Raw genomic sequence first — 17,076 nt, forward strand, 5'->3', positions numbered from 1 at the left:
AGTTTGAAGCCTTGCATCAAACTTTCATAGGCAACCATCGGATTGGGTTCGGGTGGTTTTGTGGCCCTTGATTTTAATGGAGACAATTTCCTGTGCGTATTTTTCTAGGTGCACAATGATTGGAGGCTCTCAGCGGGGACGTTTTTCTTAGTGGACCTAGGATAGTTTTGATTGGTCTATTATAGTAGAGATTAATGGACCACCTACCTTCACATATGTGACATGTATTTGGAAGTGTATATATATACATGTTCACCTGAGTAGAGAAACAAATAATAATGCCAGGAAAAATATAGTGAATGAGAAACCAATGCAAAAATGTGAAATTATAGAGTGCATACATCATATGGTGGGAAGAGGAGACAGTAGGAAATAACCCGTTGTTGCTCCATAGCAATAGTGATCATGAAGGATCTACACAAGAGTCTATAGGATCCATCCCGAAAATGGGTTGACTTACGAGTTGATCGACTCTTAGTATCGTAGAGCGTGTCTATGGATCTTAACGTCTGTGGATGCCTAGATGGTGATAGTTTTGCACTTCATCTGCGGAGTTATTCTTATCCTTGAGTGGTTGCAACAAGAATTTAGTCTAACCACAGAACGCTACAGGCAGTGACTCAAGAGCCCGGCATGGAGTGTAAAATGAGACCAAGAAAATTAAGACAAGCTTCAGCTGCCTAAGAAAACATGGTGATCTCTATCCTCTGTTCACCAGCTTTGGTGTTGCAGCTTTGGTATTGGTTCTCTCTCTACGTAGCAGGACATGCTTAAATTTGCAATAGGTGATATCCTTTGTTTACCAACTTTGATATTGGTTATCTCTAGGAATTCTTGCGTATTGGAATGGCTCGGTTGGTTAGATTTCTTATAATGGAATGTTATTTGAGTCTGCAACAGCATAATATGGTGCTATTATTATTTTCAGCTAACATGTAATTCTTCAGTAACACGAATACCTTAGCAAGTTAGTATGTTTCCTTCAAAAAGAAAAAAAAATCAACAAAAGCAAGAAGGGAAAAAGTCCTTTTGAAACTCCTCCAGCCTCAACTGTCTCACGGTCCATTTTTTGTTCCCAATCCATAAAAAAGAAAATGCCCACACCCACAACATTTAAAATGATGCCTTAGACATCAATTTAACTTATGTGGCATTACGTCGTCACGAGGATAGTAAATTAGGCTAGACTCCGTTGCTCAAATAAAACTTTATAAAAAAAGTTCTTAAAAATAATAATTTTCCAAAAAATATCAAATATTTGTTTCCAAAAAATTATGCAATTAAAAATCCTAAATCTGGTCTATTTTTTTTTAAACATTCTATCCCAGAAAAAAAGAAAGTCTGAGAATATTTCTTTTAAAAAAATGTTTAGCCTAATAAAAAAATACAAGCGCTGGGGAATGCGCACCGTTGCTACCGTCCGATCTCTCCGCCACGAGCCCACAACGAAGCAGACATGGCCCACAAGCCACAAGTATCAACGTTCGATTCACCATTTCATTTCCAATCCCGTACAAAACTCAAAGGTGAATCCAGCAGCCGGAGCTACGCCCTGCAATCCCCGACGAATCTAGCAGCAGTCGGTGACAAGGGGGCAAAAGCCCTTCGAATCTGGGTGGACGCCGTTGACGAGCGCTTGTGGACGGAGGTAACAGGGAGGATTTCGCCCATGGTCCATGGAGAAGGAACCTCGATGGATCGAGAAGGGTGGTGGTCTGGTGGATTCCGGCATCCCGCTGCCAGCGATGGTCCACCTCCCCTAGACTCCCATGGGTTTGTAAGGTGCGTAAACATTTCCATCCCATTTTTCTTCAACTCGCCCATTCTAATCCCAGTGAATCTCGCATTGATGGGGCTCCGATCCCTAGTGAATCTGGAAGAAGCTAGGTTTCAAATCACTGTCAATTCCGCAGCAGACTGTGAACTGGCCCTTCGAATCCGGCCGGATGAACGATTTGTAGCTTCGAATCGAGCCGCGTTTGGTGTTCCAGATCCTGTGAGGAGCTGCGACGGGAGGTTGCCTTGCCTACGGTGGTTTCCGCGGCGGTGGAGATGTTCATTTTGGGTCCGTCATCATCCTTCCCCTTCCCCCATTCGCATCTGTTTGTTGTTCTTCGCCGTTTCGATTTCATATGCCCTTCTAAGCCTCCATGTTCTCCATATTGAATCTCACTTTACGAATCCATGGCAGATCTGTCACTATTGGTGAATCTCACCTCTGTTTAGTTCGTCTCCTCCACGAATCAGTCGCTGCCAGGCTTCAATCGAAGTGGCGGATCTCCAATTTGGGCGCCACAAAATGTAGGTTCATTAGCATTTCCTAAGCATTTAGGTGACGTTTGGATGGTGAGGGGGAAAGGGAAACAGAAATTAGGAGGTATGGGTTATGGATTGAGAAATACAGATTTAAAGCCAATCCATTGTTTGGGTTAGCTCGGTTCGGGTTCGGGTTTGGGTTTAGTGGGCCCCACGGGCTTTAAAAAATAAATAGAAAATCCTATCCCAAAAATGGCGACAGCGGTTCCGACGGCGCGCGTGCGAGCGAGGCTCGCGGAGATCGTAACCCCGTCGTAACCCACCTCCATGGATGGGATGGCATAACCCGTTTCCTATCCCTCTCTATTTTCTTTTCCCTAAAACCAAACAATGGATAAGTTATCCATCATCCTTTATTTCCCTATCCCACTCCCTATAACCCAGTATCCAAACGCCACCTTATGTTCATTTTGGGAATATCCCTGCCATTTTGTATGCATTCCTACTGAATTTCACTCTCAGTCTAGCTTCGGTGCTACATGTGTGTTGGTGCTCTGTACTATGTACTTAGATTTTTCATGTGGTGTGTACTTAGATTCGATAGAGCAGATGGTAGATGTGGTCTAAGTGATCTTTCATGTGGTGTGTTTGGAGGCCTAGGGTTTTTCATGAGAAGTGCATGCATTAGTCATGAGCTTTGTCATATGTGCAGTAGCTATTATGCCTTTTCTTAGATTTTGTAATAAAATGTGAAATATGGCTATTATTCATGTAACGATGTGGTTATTCATGACAAGTGTGTATTCCCTGGTTGCTTGTCCTAATTGTTAGTATTTATCCGCTTCCCTGTCATTTCAAATCTGCACCTAAAATCTTTTTCAAAACTCATGTAGTGATGTGCCTAGATTTTTTTCTCATAAGTGATTCCGTTTTGATAACTACAAGTGTGCATTATGTGCTCTCCTACCTGTTAGTATTGATGCCTGTTCACCCTTACTTGCCTGTGCTATTTTCTGTCATTGTAAATGACTGTGCAATGTACCCTGAAGATTTATATGTTTTTTCTTTTTTCTTAAAAAATTCATGTATTGACGAGCCTAGTGCACAAGTGAACTTTGCATTCTTGGAATGGCTGGTTCACTGCTTTCAACTATATCCACTGGTATATAAGGTTTACCTATCTCCATGCTATGTTCATAAAAAAATTACTGGTTCTAGATCAATATGGTGAAGTTGGGATCATTTTTAATCACAAAGTTTTTAGAACCGACGAAAATTCCACCGGAGCAGTATGTAGATTCTGTGAGAAACCGGGGGGTGCTTTCCCCTCCATTTCTCTTGGAATCTCTGTAATTCCCTGTTCCAGTGGCTTAAAATAATGTGGTTGGACTTGATCTTGGCTTCATCATGCACTTACTGCTCATTTCTTTCCTTTTCCAGGTACTACATTTATTTGCTCTCATCTGGTTCTCTGTGTTTAATTTACAGATCTTTTGTGTCAAGCGCACGTCAAGTATGTTTTGGTTCCTTTCTCTACCTATTATTGATTGTTAATATCTGTTAGTGTATACGATATACACACTTTGTTAGTATGCCATGGAGTCATTAGTACTGGTATTCCCTTTTTCTAACAATGCTTCTAGTACGTATGACGGCAAACTTTCCTTTGATTAAATGGTTGCTGTAATTTTTTTAACAAATTATGATCACTATTGGATTAGTATAACACAATCCATTGCCACTCTTATTTCTAACAATACTTCTAGGCCTACCTACATATATAGATTCAAAGTTACTTTTTTCTGTAGATAAATACACGCACTGTACTCTAGAAATGCTTTTTGTTTCATACATAAATGCCTTCCATACCAAACTAAATTTCAAATATTTAGGCACACGTACCTAGCCCAGCTTTAGGGTGCGTTTGGTTGGGCTTTTAGCTTTGGCTTTTAGCCCAAAAAGCCAAAAGCCCAACCAAAGGGGCTGCTTTTTCATGCTGCTTTTTCAGAAGCAGCTGCTTTTTCGTAGTACATTTTTGAAAGCTGGTTTGACCCTGCTTTTGGCTTTTGGCTTTCTGCTTTTCGAAATTGGTGGCATAAAAAGCTTTTCATAGTTGTTTCAAGAGAGATAAAGATAGAAGGTATATTTTATACTTGTTTAACCAAACAGCTTTCAGCTTTTCTACAGCTCACAGCCCACAGCAGCTTTCCCACAGCTCACAGCCCACAGCAGCTTTTTCCCACAGCCACAGCTCAACCAAACACACCCTTAACTTGTCCCTCCATTTTGTTTCAACTTTTGGTGGTGTCAGCCACTTGTATGTCAATACCTTGTGAATATTGGCAATATCTTCCTCCTTATAGTTGTATGTTGATCGCCCGTCTCAGTGTTTAGCATGCATGAGCATATCAGATCCATAATCATGGTTGCGATAATGTACAGTTCTACACTTAACATTTAATTTAACCATTTTATAAAATTTGAAGCACATGAACCAATGTCATTTTAAACTTACGTATTTTATTGTTTTGGCGCAATAATGTCCACAACCTCGTAGTTGCTATGCCCTTCTTTGTGTTTGGGTAGTGTTATCTCAAATCTGTTGCTCCTTAGGTTTAGAACCAGCGTAGTAGTGTCCCACTGATTGTGATCCTTTATTTTCGATGGCTTGAAGCATAGGGACCATTACCTGTGTTGTTTTTGTTTACATCGTTAGTAATAATGTGCAAAAAAAAAAACATACACTAAATTTGAATATGCTGAATATATGAACAAATTCATATATGAACAGACCATCTAACGATTGCGATTAGGGATGGCCATGGGCACCTTTAGATGGAGCTTCCCTCTATGTTGTCCACTGCTGAAGAGACTTAGAGACCCAAGGATCAACAAATGTGATGGCGAGCATGTGGCCAATGCATTGTGTGGTGCTTTCCCATCATTGCTTGAGGCATTATTAAAACTATTACCCCTTTCACTCATCACAACAGAGGTAGGCCCATGGATCATAGCTTTCTTCATCACACCAGTGCAATGCCTAATCCTCACAACTGTCGTGAGCCCACATATTTCATTTAGAGCCAACTTATGATAAATCAGCAAGCAATTTTTTCATTTTGGTATAGCATTTTTGTGTTCTGGCTTTAGCATTTTTAGTGTTGTAATGATCTGCCATTGATGATGATGCCAATCCATGCTTTTGTACTAGAGGATAGGGCTTAAAGAGACTACTTTTGTGTGTTTTTAGATGACAGATTCTTAGTTAAAGACTACCTTGTGTGATAATGACTTCATTTAGCCCGACAGTAATTTTTCTTTGCACGCACACACACCCATCCGCCATTAACAGATGATCCAATGCACCTCTGGAAGCCGGCCTTATCACAAGCACTTCTGCATTGTCTCACATTTATCTCCTCCCTTTCTCTCCCCTGCCATGCACTTGTCGACACCCTCACGCCCTCCGTCTCCGCCGTGGTGGAGGGCAAGGACGGGAGTGTCGTGCATGTCTACGGCTCTGATGGCAGCCCCATCGGGTGGTGCATCCACGTCTCCCTCTTCTACAAGGTTGCGACGCCCTTCCACTTCATGCCCCCTGAGCCGGCACCACTTAGTCGCCCTGTGCTCCGCCTCTCTGTTGTCAGCATGGAGGTCTAAGGCACTGCTGATGAGCTGCTGGGCCAGGTGGATGCACAATTCGAATGCAAGCCTCGTGTCGTGCAGCAGGAGTAGCCTTGCACGGCGTGGCTATGTGGTCCGGGCTGCCCCATGACCTTGGATCCGGATGGCGTTTTGCTCCTCACCGTGTCACCATCCCAGGTCCTCCAAGCGGGGCCACATAGGCACTCGCTGATCTCGCCTTTACATCTAACCTTGCTCGCCTAAATTTTAGAACTACTAGTGATTTGCGCGCGCCCATGCGCGCGAGTGATGGCCGTAGTTCTATCTGGCAAATGGAATAACGCGTGTTATAGAAAGCATGTACACAACGGTGGATTTTTTTTCTTGTTTTTGAAACACACAGATAAGGCATCGTTCATGGGAAATAAAATACTCATAGCTGTAGTCTGAAGAACAGACTTGCATAGTTCAAAACACTGAAAGATAGCAGTTGCACGGACACACGTACATGGTTGCTTGGCATGCAGCCATTTCTCCAGGGGAATAGTAACAAAAGAGAAGAAAATACATAGTTGGCTACGGAATGGCAACACTATTCAACAGTCGCTGGGGCATCTGTTCTCTTGGCCGAAGTCTGCTTTAGTTTGGGAAGCATGGCGCTGTCCAAGACTGGATATTCAAGAAGAGACAACAACTCACCACGGAGGTTCACTAAGGACTATGATAGCCCGCAGAGAATCGATGTGGCATCTGGCTTGCTGGCAACAGAAGTGATTTTCTGACGTGGTTTTCAGCGACAGTAAGCAGTGGAACGGCGGTCGAACTTTCCTGACAGACCGAATCAAAGAAGGTCAGGGAGCCACAGAGTGCTGCATCTTTTGCCTTTATGTTGTTCTTCAGTTTAGTCGCCTCATCTTCAAACAACATGGACCATGAGGTAGAGCAAAAAGGTCTTCTCTGAGTTCAGAAACATGTGCGGCATTGTAGTCACCAATTTTCACCATTTTTCGTTTTCAGGGGAATTTAGTGCAGCGTGATCGATAGTTTTTTGTGTTTGCCAAATTTCCAGAAAATTCTTTTGTTTCCTTGTCATAGGATTCTCTAGCCAGTATATTGCCAATCTTGAGACATGGTATGCACCTCGTCCAAAGATGTTCACGTGGAGCTGCAATACACAGTTTGGTCAATAACTGAGGAAAGCTATAACAATGGCTTGGTGAAGGAAATCTGCTACAAGAAGCCAATGTTTGAACTCCATTGTGATGCAATGCTATCGTGGAAGGGGACACTCAAATTTAATACCAAGACGTTGCCATAAAAATACAACAGTTGATGTCCCACCGAAGCAACAGTTATAGACACAAATAAATTGCAGGACATGGAAGCAAAGTTCATGGCTATAAATCTGTCATTGGGGTTGCAAAGGGGGAAGGAAAAATGCAGACCTGATCAAGTATAAGGTGAGCAATGGCACCTGATGCCCCACTGATTTTCACTAATTTGCTCAAATACAGGTACCTGCAAATGGAGACTTATTATCAAATAAGCAGTAGTGGCCGAAAAAGCTAGCTACACTGCATACTGATAATTACTCTTGAAGCTCAGAGAAGATACCAGACATGTCAGGCTACATAAAGAAAATAAAACAACTGATAAACCTTCATATGAAATGCAGGTCCTCTATACACAGTAAACCATAAGATGTAGCTAATCTAGGAGTAAGCTAACAATGGCACAAACAATAGTATAAAATAAATATTATAGATGGCATCAAGTCACAGACCAAGCCTAGATGCCCTTGGGGAACTGAAACATCAAAGCTGTCATCATTGCGCTTTCAGTAGGAAGTAGGCATAGATCCGAAGCATAAGGTGAGCAACAACTTTGCTAAAGCAACATGGCTGGGGAATCAATCTCATAGGTCAAGAAACAAAGGATTACATCATATGTACATTTCAGATCTTTTTCACCATTATGTCTCACTACTTATATCAAAGAGCAGCATGTTCTTAGTAAATGATGATGATGATTGTCAAACAGATTATATGAGAAAACTATGAAACAACAAATCTTGCAGAAAAAAGAGGAATTATCAAAATAATCAAAACCCATGTCTCCAGGTCTATGTTGGTTAGAATCATCTAAGTATATGCACTAATCAAGAAGCCAATAATTAACAATGATCATCTTATCTGCAAATACATATAGTGGCATAATTATTCAAAATTAGTGTTGACCAAATCTGATCAGATGGAAATAGAAGCAACCGCATGGCCAACTCCATTCAGAAATAGAAAGCGAGCTCGATTCATTGAAATTTCAGAGTAGTCATACCCAGAAACATCATAGAGTCATAATGACTGGACCAAATGTTGGTGACACCAATCATAAATTTAGAGTGCATGGTGTAAGTATTTTTTTGAGCAAGTGTGTACCTTTTGGCCGAACCCCGAGGCTTGCAGCTCTAAAGAAGCCAATGTACTGCTTAATATGATATATCACATTTCTCAGCAAAACAAAGAAGCCAAATAGCCAATGTAAAAAACTATTTCAGGTTTTGACACTACATGAGCAATGTTCTAAAGTTTCTTTTTTTTTCTTCATGCCAACCAGACCATCAACCCTGAGTATTAATGTTTTTTCTCTAAAGTCGTATAGAAATTAGAAATTGAAAGAAGTAAGGAAATGACATTTACCTTATTGTGTATTCATGTCTTCCTGGCCTGCACCCATGTGAAAGGACTATATTTTTGTCACTGTGTGCAACTCTGCAATTAAGCCACTATTCATAAGCTTAGTGGTAAATTTACCTACAGAAGCTCAGAATAAAAATGATTGGCATAAAAATAACCAAATCCATCCAATGTAACTATTCCCCACTGCAACAAACAAAAACTAACTTGAACCCAATTTAGAGTACCTAACCAACAGAAGCAACTGACAAATTTAATCTTTTCATTTCAGCTATTTCAGTCACGGTCGGATTATAAATCTGGGAAACATGTACAGCTAAGCTATAAACTTCCACCTAATTTTACTAATTTTTGTAGATATCACGTACATTCATAATGTTGAAAATCGAGCACCAGCATCTTAATTCTCTTTTCTCTGTATGAATAAACTAAAAGCTTCAGTTATATGGGACCCAAGCGAACAAAGCAAGCCAAACAACTCAGCTAAACCAGGAAACTTCGTCAGCTTTACTAAGAGAACAAAGCAAGAAAAACAAGGCAAAAAAAAAAAGGAAAATTCATCAAAATGTCAGGCTCTATAGAACAGCAATCTCATCATGAGCTACCAAATGTAACACTGCCACTGTCGAAGAACCATACCGGCGCAAATGCAGACAGCATGAGGGGTCGGGTGCAGCTCCGCTGCAGGTCCGGCAAAGCTCCTCCGCAGGCCTGGCGCAGGTCTACTGCAGCTCCTCCACACCACAGATCTAGCGCCCCCCTCAACCCCGTTCAGCACCTAGAAACCACGCGCGGTGAGCCGCGCGGAGAGGCAGGCCATCAGGAAGGCAGCAATCCATGGACGGAAAAAAGGAAGAAAATTAAAGGAAGAAAAAGCGAGGATCAGGATAGGCCAGGGCGACTCACCTCGCGTAGCCGGTAGGACGGAAGGTGAGAAAGAACAGAGGCGTGTGCGGCGTCTTTATCCATGCCGTCGTGCCTTGCGTGGCGGATCCCGGTCGCGGAGTCGCTGAAGTGCACGCCGGACGCCGCGCCCACCGACGGGACCCTCCCTCGCCGCACCGCCGCGCCGGGGCGCGTGCTCACCCCGGCCCGCACCCATGCCGGTGCGCCGTGCTCGCACCCACCGTCGGGGCCCATCTACGCGTTGTGCCGGTGGGCGCCCTCGCCCTGGTCGGCCCGCACCCGTGTCGCAGGGCGCGTCCTCGCCCCGCGCCCGCGCCGGTGTGCCGCCGCGTCAGGAGAGAGAGGGAGAGATTGCCGGGGATCGGAGGGCGGCGCTAGGTATCTAGCTCGAGGGAGGGACCGGAGGGAGAGGAGACGGAGCGGAGAAAAAAGCAGGAGCTTGAGAGACGGGTTAGCTAGATATCTTCGGTGCGGGAAACTGGACTGCGACGCGCTGAGACTGTGGCAGGACCCACAGGCTCCTTCACCAATGGGTGTCCGACAGCAGCCTTCTGTCCCAGGCTTCACAGGCCCACATTGGCTCCTTCAGCCAATCCTGAATCGACAACAAAAAGAGGGCACAGACCAGCTGACCGAGCTTTGATCCAGCTGCTGATCAACGCGATCACGGCCACCCACCAGGCATCGAACGGCCACCATCTCGTTTACTACCGTGGACATGCTGGCCTCGCGAGCTGGCCACAACGAATTTACACTTTAAATGTGCACCCATTTCTCCGCATGCCTGAGCTATCAGCCTTCATTTCTGGTTATCTCAATATTATTGCTTTATCAACCACACTGTTTTGCCTAATATATAACCATATTATTGCTTAATTCTTAACACTATTTTGCCTAACAGATGAAATAAAGGCTTGAAAGGTTCCTGCACCTGTGTGCTTCGCGTGTAGGAACTCCAAGATTCAGTAAGATCTGTGCCCTCGGCACATGAAGGATAAGCAGTTCTGGAGGATATACTTCCTGCTCGCCAAGAGTTACATCTCACCGTAAGCTCTCGTCTTAACGGTATCCCCATGTGTGTGTGATGCTCGAGTTTGTCAATCGTTGAATAATGAACGGAATTAGCAACATAAGTTCACTTTAGCATCTCACTTTGGTTACAATCAATTGAGTTCTATCTTCTATGGAGTTCACTGTAACCTTATCAAGTACTTCAAAATTATATATGGATTGTGGTATTTGCAGTGTGGATATAGTATTCTGCTGTCCTTGTACATAAACAAAATGAATCTTGTCTCTTCAGATGTGAGTAAATCTGCATATTCAGAAAATTCGAACTTTGGACCGATGAACATACTGAAAATCGAACTTATCCATTAACAGTAACATCCAAATCATCGGCATTATGTCTCTTCATGCTATGACTGCTTGCTATGCTTTTGTTACTCTACTTTTACCATCACGAAATGTTGGAAGGTGACTGTTCTTTACATACTTCTGCTCGGAAGATGAAACACATTTTCAACTACATAGTCACATAGATAACCTTAAAAGGGCTCTCCTGTCGGAAGGTTACTGAACAAGGCTCTTTATCTAGAAAATGAACAATGGCATGCACAATTCTGTTGGTCAATTGTTTCTTTCAGATTTTCAGTCAAACATTGCTTTTGTTTGGTTCTATCTAGTAAATTCCCTATCCCACATCCTAAGACTTCCCTCTTGTTTGCAGGGTCATGGTCCTGTCGATGAATTCCCTTACATGGACTTGCCTCAACACCTACAAAGCATTTTCTTCAACAGTTACAAGCAATTTAGTTCTGCTACTAAAGCAGTTTTAGTTAGCTCATTATCCAAAATGAAAATTGAATGCATGGTCAACAGAAGATATGAAGGGAACCAGTAAGGATCGTAACAGGAAGAATCTTGGAGTGGAGATACAAAGGGAAGAAACATAGAAAATGCATTAATCTGACTTCAAATACATGTTACTGTTGATACTTTTGCCTCCACACTTGCTTAATGTTGGATGTATGTGATTTTCTTGATCATCTTGGGTTCTGTGGTGTACTGTACATGAGGTTTTCTAGACGTACCTAGCGCAGAGAGCTCCCGCTCTGTGCGGGGTCTAGGGAAGGGTGCCAGTGGCAAGTCTTATCCTCACTTTACAATTCGAGGAGATCACGACTCCGGGACATTTCGATCACAGATGAAAGTTATAAAATGCTTACGGTAGAAGAAGATGGACCGGTGAATCTGCCTTTTTTTTTGTGTGGGCCTGGCTTGGGAGCCGCGCTCTTTTGGCGCGTCCGTGGGTTAAGCGCGCGGAGCTCTCCCGCCTCTGCTTCTTTCCATATATGTATGGCAAGCGCGTTGGTTGATTTTAGAGTATGCAGTCGGATGGTGGATTTCCTGCACGCGCTGCGTGCAGTAAAATTAAAAAATATAAAAACTGTATCACGAGGCAAGTGGGCGGCGCGCTACCGCATCCCTCGCGTCTCCGTTTCCGTCTCTCTCGCTGTCTCGCATCGCATGCCTTGCCGCCGACCCCGACGCGCGCCTCAGGGTGGCGGCGGCGGCGCGCTCCAACCTGCCGGGCGCGCTCGCCGCCTTCGCTGCACGACCTCCTCCTCCGCCGCCGCCCCCTGCGGCTCCCGCCCCGTCCTCCTCACCTTCACCCGGGGCTCCTCAAGCTCTGCGCGGCGCGCGCAGACCTCGCCACGGGCCGTGCCGTCCAGGCGCAGCTCGCCGCGAGGGAGGCTCGGAGGCGAGCCCTTCGCCGCCACCGCGCTCGCCAACATGCAACATGTGCTTCAAGTGCTGCCGCCCCGCCAACGCGCACAGGGTGTTCGACCGGATGTCCGCCAGGTACAGCGTCTCCTCAAAGATTCTCAGTGGTGATTCTTCCGCAATGGACAAGAAAGGACTGAAGGCTCCTGGATGCAGTATTATTCCACTAAAAAATGAGGTCCATAACTTCTACTCTGGATGCAAATCACCAGCAAGCAAAGGAAATATATGCAAGGCTGGGTAAGCTCATTGAAGATATCAAAGCTGTGGGCTATGTGCTAGACACTGATTCGATACATGATGTCAAGGCATAACTTCTTAACACCCACAATGAGAAGCTTGGCATAGGGCTCATTTGAACAGCCCCTGGCATGACAATTCAGATAAAGAAGAACCTTCGGGTTTTTAACGATTGTCATAATGCGACCAAGTTATTATCTCTAGTGACAGGATGGGAAATAATCATGAGAGATATTCAACGCTTTCACCACTTCAAGGATGGTAAATGTTCATCATGGAGCCTACTGGTAGTGAATGAAATGTTGAAGGCAGTCTGAATATCCATTTTTGAGATTATATAGGAGACTTCACACTGCTGGTACAGAAATACTAGTATAAAATTAGACTAAAAGGTAATGCTAACTATTCTATCTGTGGCACACATCATGTTTTTATCTGAGCATTCTCTGTGTCCAATTTTCTATTGTGATGGTCAGACTTAGAACTGCCAATGATTTCTTAAGGAGTGTATACCATGTTTTGTTATAGGCTCTGTAGTGGACATTTGCATTGTGGTACTTGGTTAAGCTAGAATTGTTCAGCAGCTCTTATAATCTCTTCACCATTCCAGGGAACCTTTTGTAGAGTTATAGATTTCGCTTGGTCCTTAATACATTTTTTTTTACTTCCATACAAAAGTAGTGCACAAGAGATTGTCTGATGAGGCCACTGTTCATCTTCATTTGTTGTTTGGAACTAAATGTACATGATGAAATCAGCACTGGTAACTGAAGAAAGAAGTTTTTTCTCTAATTATTACATAAGAATTGTGGGTTGTGTTTTTAGTGATCAAGTTGGTAGTTCTTCATAAGGATCAAATGATACTACATCAACTGCTATTCCTCTAAAAAAATGAAATCTCTGAATCACCATTTTGTTCTAGCATTACCCCAAAATTTACACCGGAAAAATAAATCATAGCCAGAGCCGTGGTTACAGTGTGTCTATGTATCTCAAACTTTTTATCCCTTTTTTGGAGAGGACGTATGACTTGAAGCCACAAGATTTCATATCATTCTGAACATTACTTCCAGTTATTGCTGCAAACCTATTTTGGAGCAGTAATGAACGAGCATGGCAGTCATCTTTTGTTTAGTTATTACTCCTTTGTACTGATACATACGGTTGACTTCTGCTTGCCAACTGTAGCGATGAACTCAACTGCCACTTTTAATGCATTAATAGATGCCAGATTCATCAAGCTTGTTGATGACCATGTTGGTTCCCCTCCAGCCAAATCAGATACTCCTCGGAATACAATCACAGGTATGCCAGGTGATGTTGTTGTCTGTTGAATCAGCATGAGAGTTCGCTTAATTGTAGCGCTATCTTAAGTTACATGATCAGGATGTACTTTAAATATTGGTTAGCATATAAATGAAAAGTAAGAGACATCATCTGTTAAAACTCACCATCACCACTGCTGCGCTCTCCTCATCTACTGTTGACACCCCAAATTCTCTGAAAAGGAACTTTCTGTATTCTGCATTGTCAAGAAACATGTCAGCTGATGATCCTTTAAGGCCATAGACAACTTGTGGAGTTGTCGGTAAGCAGAAAGTGTCATTGCATCTTTCAAGTTTGACCTGCAGAGCAGAAATTTCACAAATAGTAGTCTGTGATTAGTTGTGCACAAACATGTATTTGCTATGCAATTATGTTACTGATATATTGTGTGGCACTCACCTTAAGTTGTTCTGCAATTCTGAACCATGCTGAATCTACAGGTAGCCAGAAAACTTCTTCCATAGGCTTGCCAACTGAGTATAGCTCCTCATTTCTGTATTTCAGGGATCCTAGCAAATTCTCTCCTCCATTTGGGATGTTATATTCTCCAAAGCTTAGTTCTGCTGATGACTCTTTCGGTGATTTGAACTTCTGTGATAATCAGAATACCAGAGATCATGCTAAGGGGGGTGAGTTTGCTGAATCGTGCACAGATACTTGGAGGTTGCATTTTATAAATTATATTATATTCCTATTGTGAATTTTTTGCATCTATATTTGCAATTGCAGCATTGGATCTTGAGGTGGGTTAAAGAAGCTGATTCCAGTTGGAGGGGTACCTTCCATGTCCAGGCACCCGTGTAAGCAACAATCTTGGGAACACTGACGTCGCCAAAAGACATGGAGTCATTAGAACTCCCTGCCGTGCCGTAGTGAACAATACCAGACACGCTGAAGACATCGATGAGAGTCTGTACAGTGACAGCGGCGTTCAACTGGAAAACCAAGGAAGGAAGGTAGCAAGTAGTAAGAGGTAAGCATGAAGGTAAAGTTACACAGAAGGTAAACGCAAACGAGTCCCTTTCAAATTTGAGTACCCTGCGTTGCCCTGTCAATGCGTATATAACGTTCACTCCCCGTATGCCGCCGATGTGATACCGTCGTCCTGAAACATCGTGGTAGGTCAGATTGCATTGTATTCTTGAGGGGGCCAACAATAGGATATAATTACGCACTCGATGACCAACTGGAACATTGCCTTATGATTTCGAAGTGAACACAGTATGGATGTATGCAGGTAGGTAAGTAAGTAGAACAACAGGAAACAAAAAATTCAGAGGCCTGTGATAACAACTTACGACACATTTGTTTCCCGTTTGAGGTCAAGTAGGTCTTATGCTATTTCTGTCGTGCACTTGTTTCTTTTGTGGCAACATATTAAGCTGACACAGCTATTGATGACACCTAAAATCAGAGTCCTGTAATTACATCTTATGACACATTTCTTTCCTGTTTTGTGGGCAAGTAAGTCATGCTATTTTTGTCGTGCACACCTTACAATTAGCTCTGCTAGTGCCAGGTGCTCATCAGTCCTAGTTTATGCTTTCTTCTAAGAAGAGGGAAATTGTACAGGTAATGTACTGTAGCTGTGAATTGAATTGATATACGAGGGCATCTCATCTCATCAGTCATCTCATGCTTATGATCTTTTTGTTACCATTTTTGTATCACCAGGTGATGGAAATGGCACCAGAAACGTCAGCGGCAGGAACAGTCAGTCAGTCAGGCAGGCAGGCATGAGTATCCAGACAGACCAACAGATGACCACAGGGGGATCGGAGGAGCAGATAATAATAAGCACGTGAATGAACAAATGGACGGCTGAGGTTAGACTTACTGTACCATAGAGGTCAACGAAGGGGAGGACACGCCAAGGCGTGAAGTAGCCGGAGGCCTGCAGCGCGGTGGCCTCGTCGACGTAGGACATGACGAGGCCGAGGGAGGGGCCTCGCCGGTTGACCCTGTCCACCTGCCACCGCGCGCGGTCCATGGCCGGCCGCGCCGGCAAGGCCGCCGCCGAGCCCGCGAGCAGCAGCAGCAGCGAGAAGAGCAGGAGCTGCAGCGGGGTCGTCTCTGGGTAGCCGGATAGCGCCATGGCCGTGCCTGCCTGCCTGCTCTGCTGTGCCAACTGCCAAGAATGTGTGTGTGCGAGCAAGCAGGCACTCACTCGAGGTTTTTAAAGGCAGGGGCCGGGTGGAGGGGTCAGCAGGAGACGATGGTCTATTCGTCTGTGTCGGTGTCCAAGCAGGTTGGCGCGTGTGATTGATGGATGCCGTGATCCGCGTGCTTAAGTTTTTTAACTGCTTTTATTCATTATACATATGGCTGTGTTCGCTTCTCTAATAATCTATACTTTTCATTTTTTTTCCAGCCAAACAGTGTTTCTCTCGTAACAAATCAGCTAGAATAGTATTTTATCTTATTTTTTTAACGAAGCGAAAACCATTATATAGGAGTAGTAGTTTTATAGGGTGGGGAAAAAAGTGCAGCCCATGTCAAGAAAACAAGGAACCCAATTTAGGGGGTGTTTAGATTCAATGACTAAAATTTAGGAGATGTCGCACGAGGGTGTCGCATGGGGGTGTTTGGATACTAATAAAAAATAAATTACAGAATCCGTCAGTACTCCACGAGATTAATTTATTAAGGCTAATTAATCCGTCATTAGCATATATTACTGTAGCACCACGTTGTCGAATCATGGATTAATTAGGCTTAAAAGATTTATCTCATAAATTAATGATAAATTGTGTAATTAATTTTATAATTAATCTATATTTAATACTCCATATATGTATTTAAATATCCGATTAAACAGCGACTACACCCCCCCCCCTGGCCAATGAGCTGCAGGCTGCAGCTGCTGCTATCCTGTCGCATTATTTATTATTCTCTGCTCCCAGTCCCAGCCCTTTCCGGTCAATCCGATTGGGATTGGCTGCCCCCTTGGCCTCGTTGTTGCGCCCACCAATCTCAACCTGGCAGTCATGCCAGCAAAACCGACCTTGTGTTTAAAACGTGTGTTAACCTACACTAAGCCACTCACTGTGTCCCAAAAAGATTATTATTCTAGGTTTGAACCAAATTAAGTTTTTTAAAAAAATATTAATTATATTTATAGAAAATAATATTGACGTTTATGTCCTCAAATGGATTTACTATGAAAATATATTTATAATTAATTTAATGATACTTGTTTCATATCATAAATGTTACTGTGCTTTTTTTAGGTCCGGTTAAATTT

At 43.4% G+C, this 17,076-nt stretch overlaps 2 protein-coding genes and 2 long non-coding RNA genes across 17 annotated transcripts; 2 read left to right on the top strand and 2 right to left on the bottom strand.

Annotated features, from left to right (window-relative positions):
• Positions 1–1,449: 1,449 nt before the first annotated feature.
• LOC136527147 (uncharacterized) lies at positions 1,450–11,527 on the top strand. 7 transcript variants are annotated; one of them, XR_010776702.1, is made up of 5 exons: positions 1,450–1,782; positions 1,869–2,065; positions 2,192–2,301; positions 10,381–10,525; positions 11,209–11,527. It is a non-coding gene; the product is annotated as an uncharacterized lncRNA (long non-coding RNA). The 7 variants fall into 7 exon arrangements; XR_010776703.1 differs by having other exon boundaries at positions 1,917–2,065; XR_010776701.1 differs by lacking the exon at positions 1,450–1,782 and adding an exon at positions 3,697–3,769 and having other exon boundaries at positions 1,793–2,065.
• Positions 3,778–10,334, bottom strand: LOC136527146 (uncharacterized). 7 transcript variants are annotated; one of them, XR_010776698.1, is made up of 7 exons: positions 9,480–10,333; positions 9,213–9,351; positions 8,577–8,648; positions 8,316–8,361; positions 7,664–7,739; positions 7,326–7,398; positions 3,778–7,045 (listed from the first exon to the last, which is right to left on the bottom strand). XR_010776698.1 is itself a non-coding variant. In XM_066519765.1 (4 exons), exons 1-3 carry the CDS (start codon positions 9,711–9,713, stop codon positions 8,623–8,625), a joined length of 399 nt encoding a protein of 132 aa, XP_066375862.1. In that variant the 5' UTR covers positions 9,714–10,333; the 3' UTR covers positions 7,810–8,361; positions 8,577–8,622. The 7 variants fall into 7 exon arrangements, 1 of the variants encoding a protein (XP_066375862.1); XR_010776696.1 differs by having other exon boundaries at positions 7,664–7,767; XR_010776695.1 differs by having other exon boundaries at positions 7,664–7,781.
• A 429-nt stretch (positions 11,528–11,956) lies between the features above and the next one.
• Positions 11,957–14,695, top strand: LOC136528177 (uncharacterized). Its single transcript, XR_010776994.1, has 4 exons — positions 11,957–12,898; positions 13,695–13,811; positions 14,337–14,461; positions 14,562–14,695. It is a non-coding gene; the product is annotated as an uncharacterized lncRNA (long non-coding RNA).
• On the bottom strand, positions 13,145–16,192 carry LOC136528176 (bark storage protein A-like). 2 transcript variants are annotated; one of them, XM_066521104.1, is made up of 6 exons: positions 15,675–16,192; positions 14,870–14,937; positions 14,612–14,767; positions 14,232–14,423; positions 13,958–14,131; positions 13,146–13,833 (listed from the first exon to the last, which is right to left on the bottom strand). In XM_066521104.1, exons 1-6 carry the CDS (start codon positions 15,925–15,927, stop codon positions 13,645–13,647), a joined length of 1,032 nt encoding a protein of 343 aa, XP_066377201.1. In that variant the 5' UTR covers positions 15,928–16,192; the 3' UTR covers positions 13,146–13,644. The 2 variants fall into 2 exon arrangements, with proteins under 2 accessions (XP_066377200.1, XP_066377201.1); XM_066521103.1 differs by having other exon boundaries at positions 13,145–13,833; positions 14,612–14,937.
• Positions 16,193–17,076: the final 884 nt, after the last annotated feature.

This window comes from Miscanthus floridulus, chromosome 19 (genome assembly GCF_019320115.1).
Source record: "Miscanthus floridulus cultivar M001 chromosome 19, ASM1932011v1, whole genome shotgun sequence".
Taxonomy (NCBI): Eukaryota; Viridiplantae; Streptophyta; class Magnoliopsida; order Poales; family Poaceae; genus Miscanthus; species Miscanthus floridulus.

Bases quoted from the DNA above. Each gene is read 5' to 3' on its own strand.
- LOC136528176 (XM_066521103.1), bottom strand. From the start codon at position 15,927: ATGGCGCTATCCGGCTACCCAGAGACGACCCCGCTGCAGCTCCTGCTC. The intron at 14,938-15,674 runs GTACAGTAAGTC...ACGATGTTTCAG, and splicing joins CCCCTTCGTTGACCTCTATG to GACGACGGTATCACATCGGC. The intron at 14,424-14,611 runs GTACCCCTCCAA...TGATTATCACAG, and splicing joins CGGGTGCCTGGACATGGAAG to AAGTTCAAATCACCGAAAGA.
- LOC136527146 (XM_066519765.1), bottom strand. From the start codon at position 9,713: ATGGGCCCCGACGGTGGGTGCGAGCACGGCGCACCGGCATGGGTGCGG. The intron at 9,352-9,479 runs GTGAGTCGCCCT...CGTGGTTTCTAG, and splicing joins CGTCCTACCGGCTACGCGAG to GTGCTGAACGGGGTTGAGGG. The intron at 8,649-9,212 runs GTATGGTTCTTC...GCTTAATTGCAG, and splicing joins TGCTGTCTGCATTTGCGCCG to AGTTGCACACAGTGACAAAA.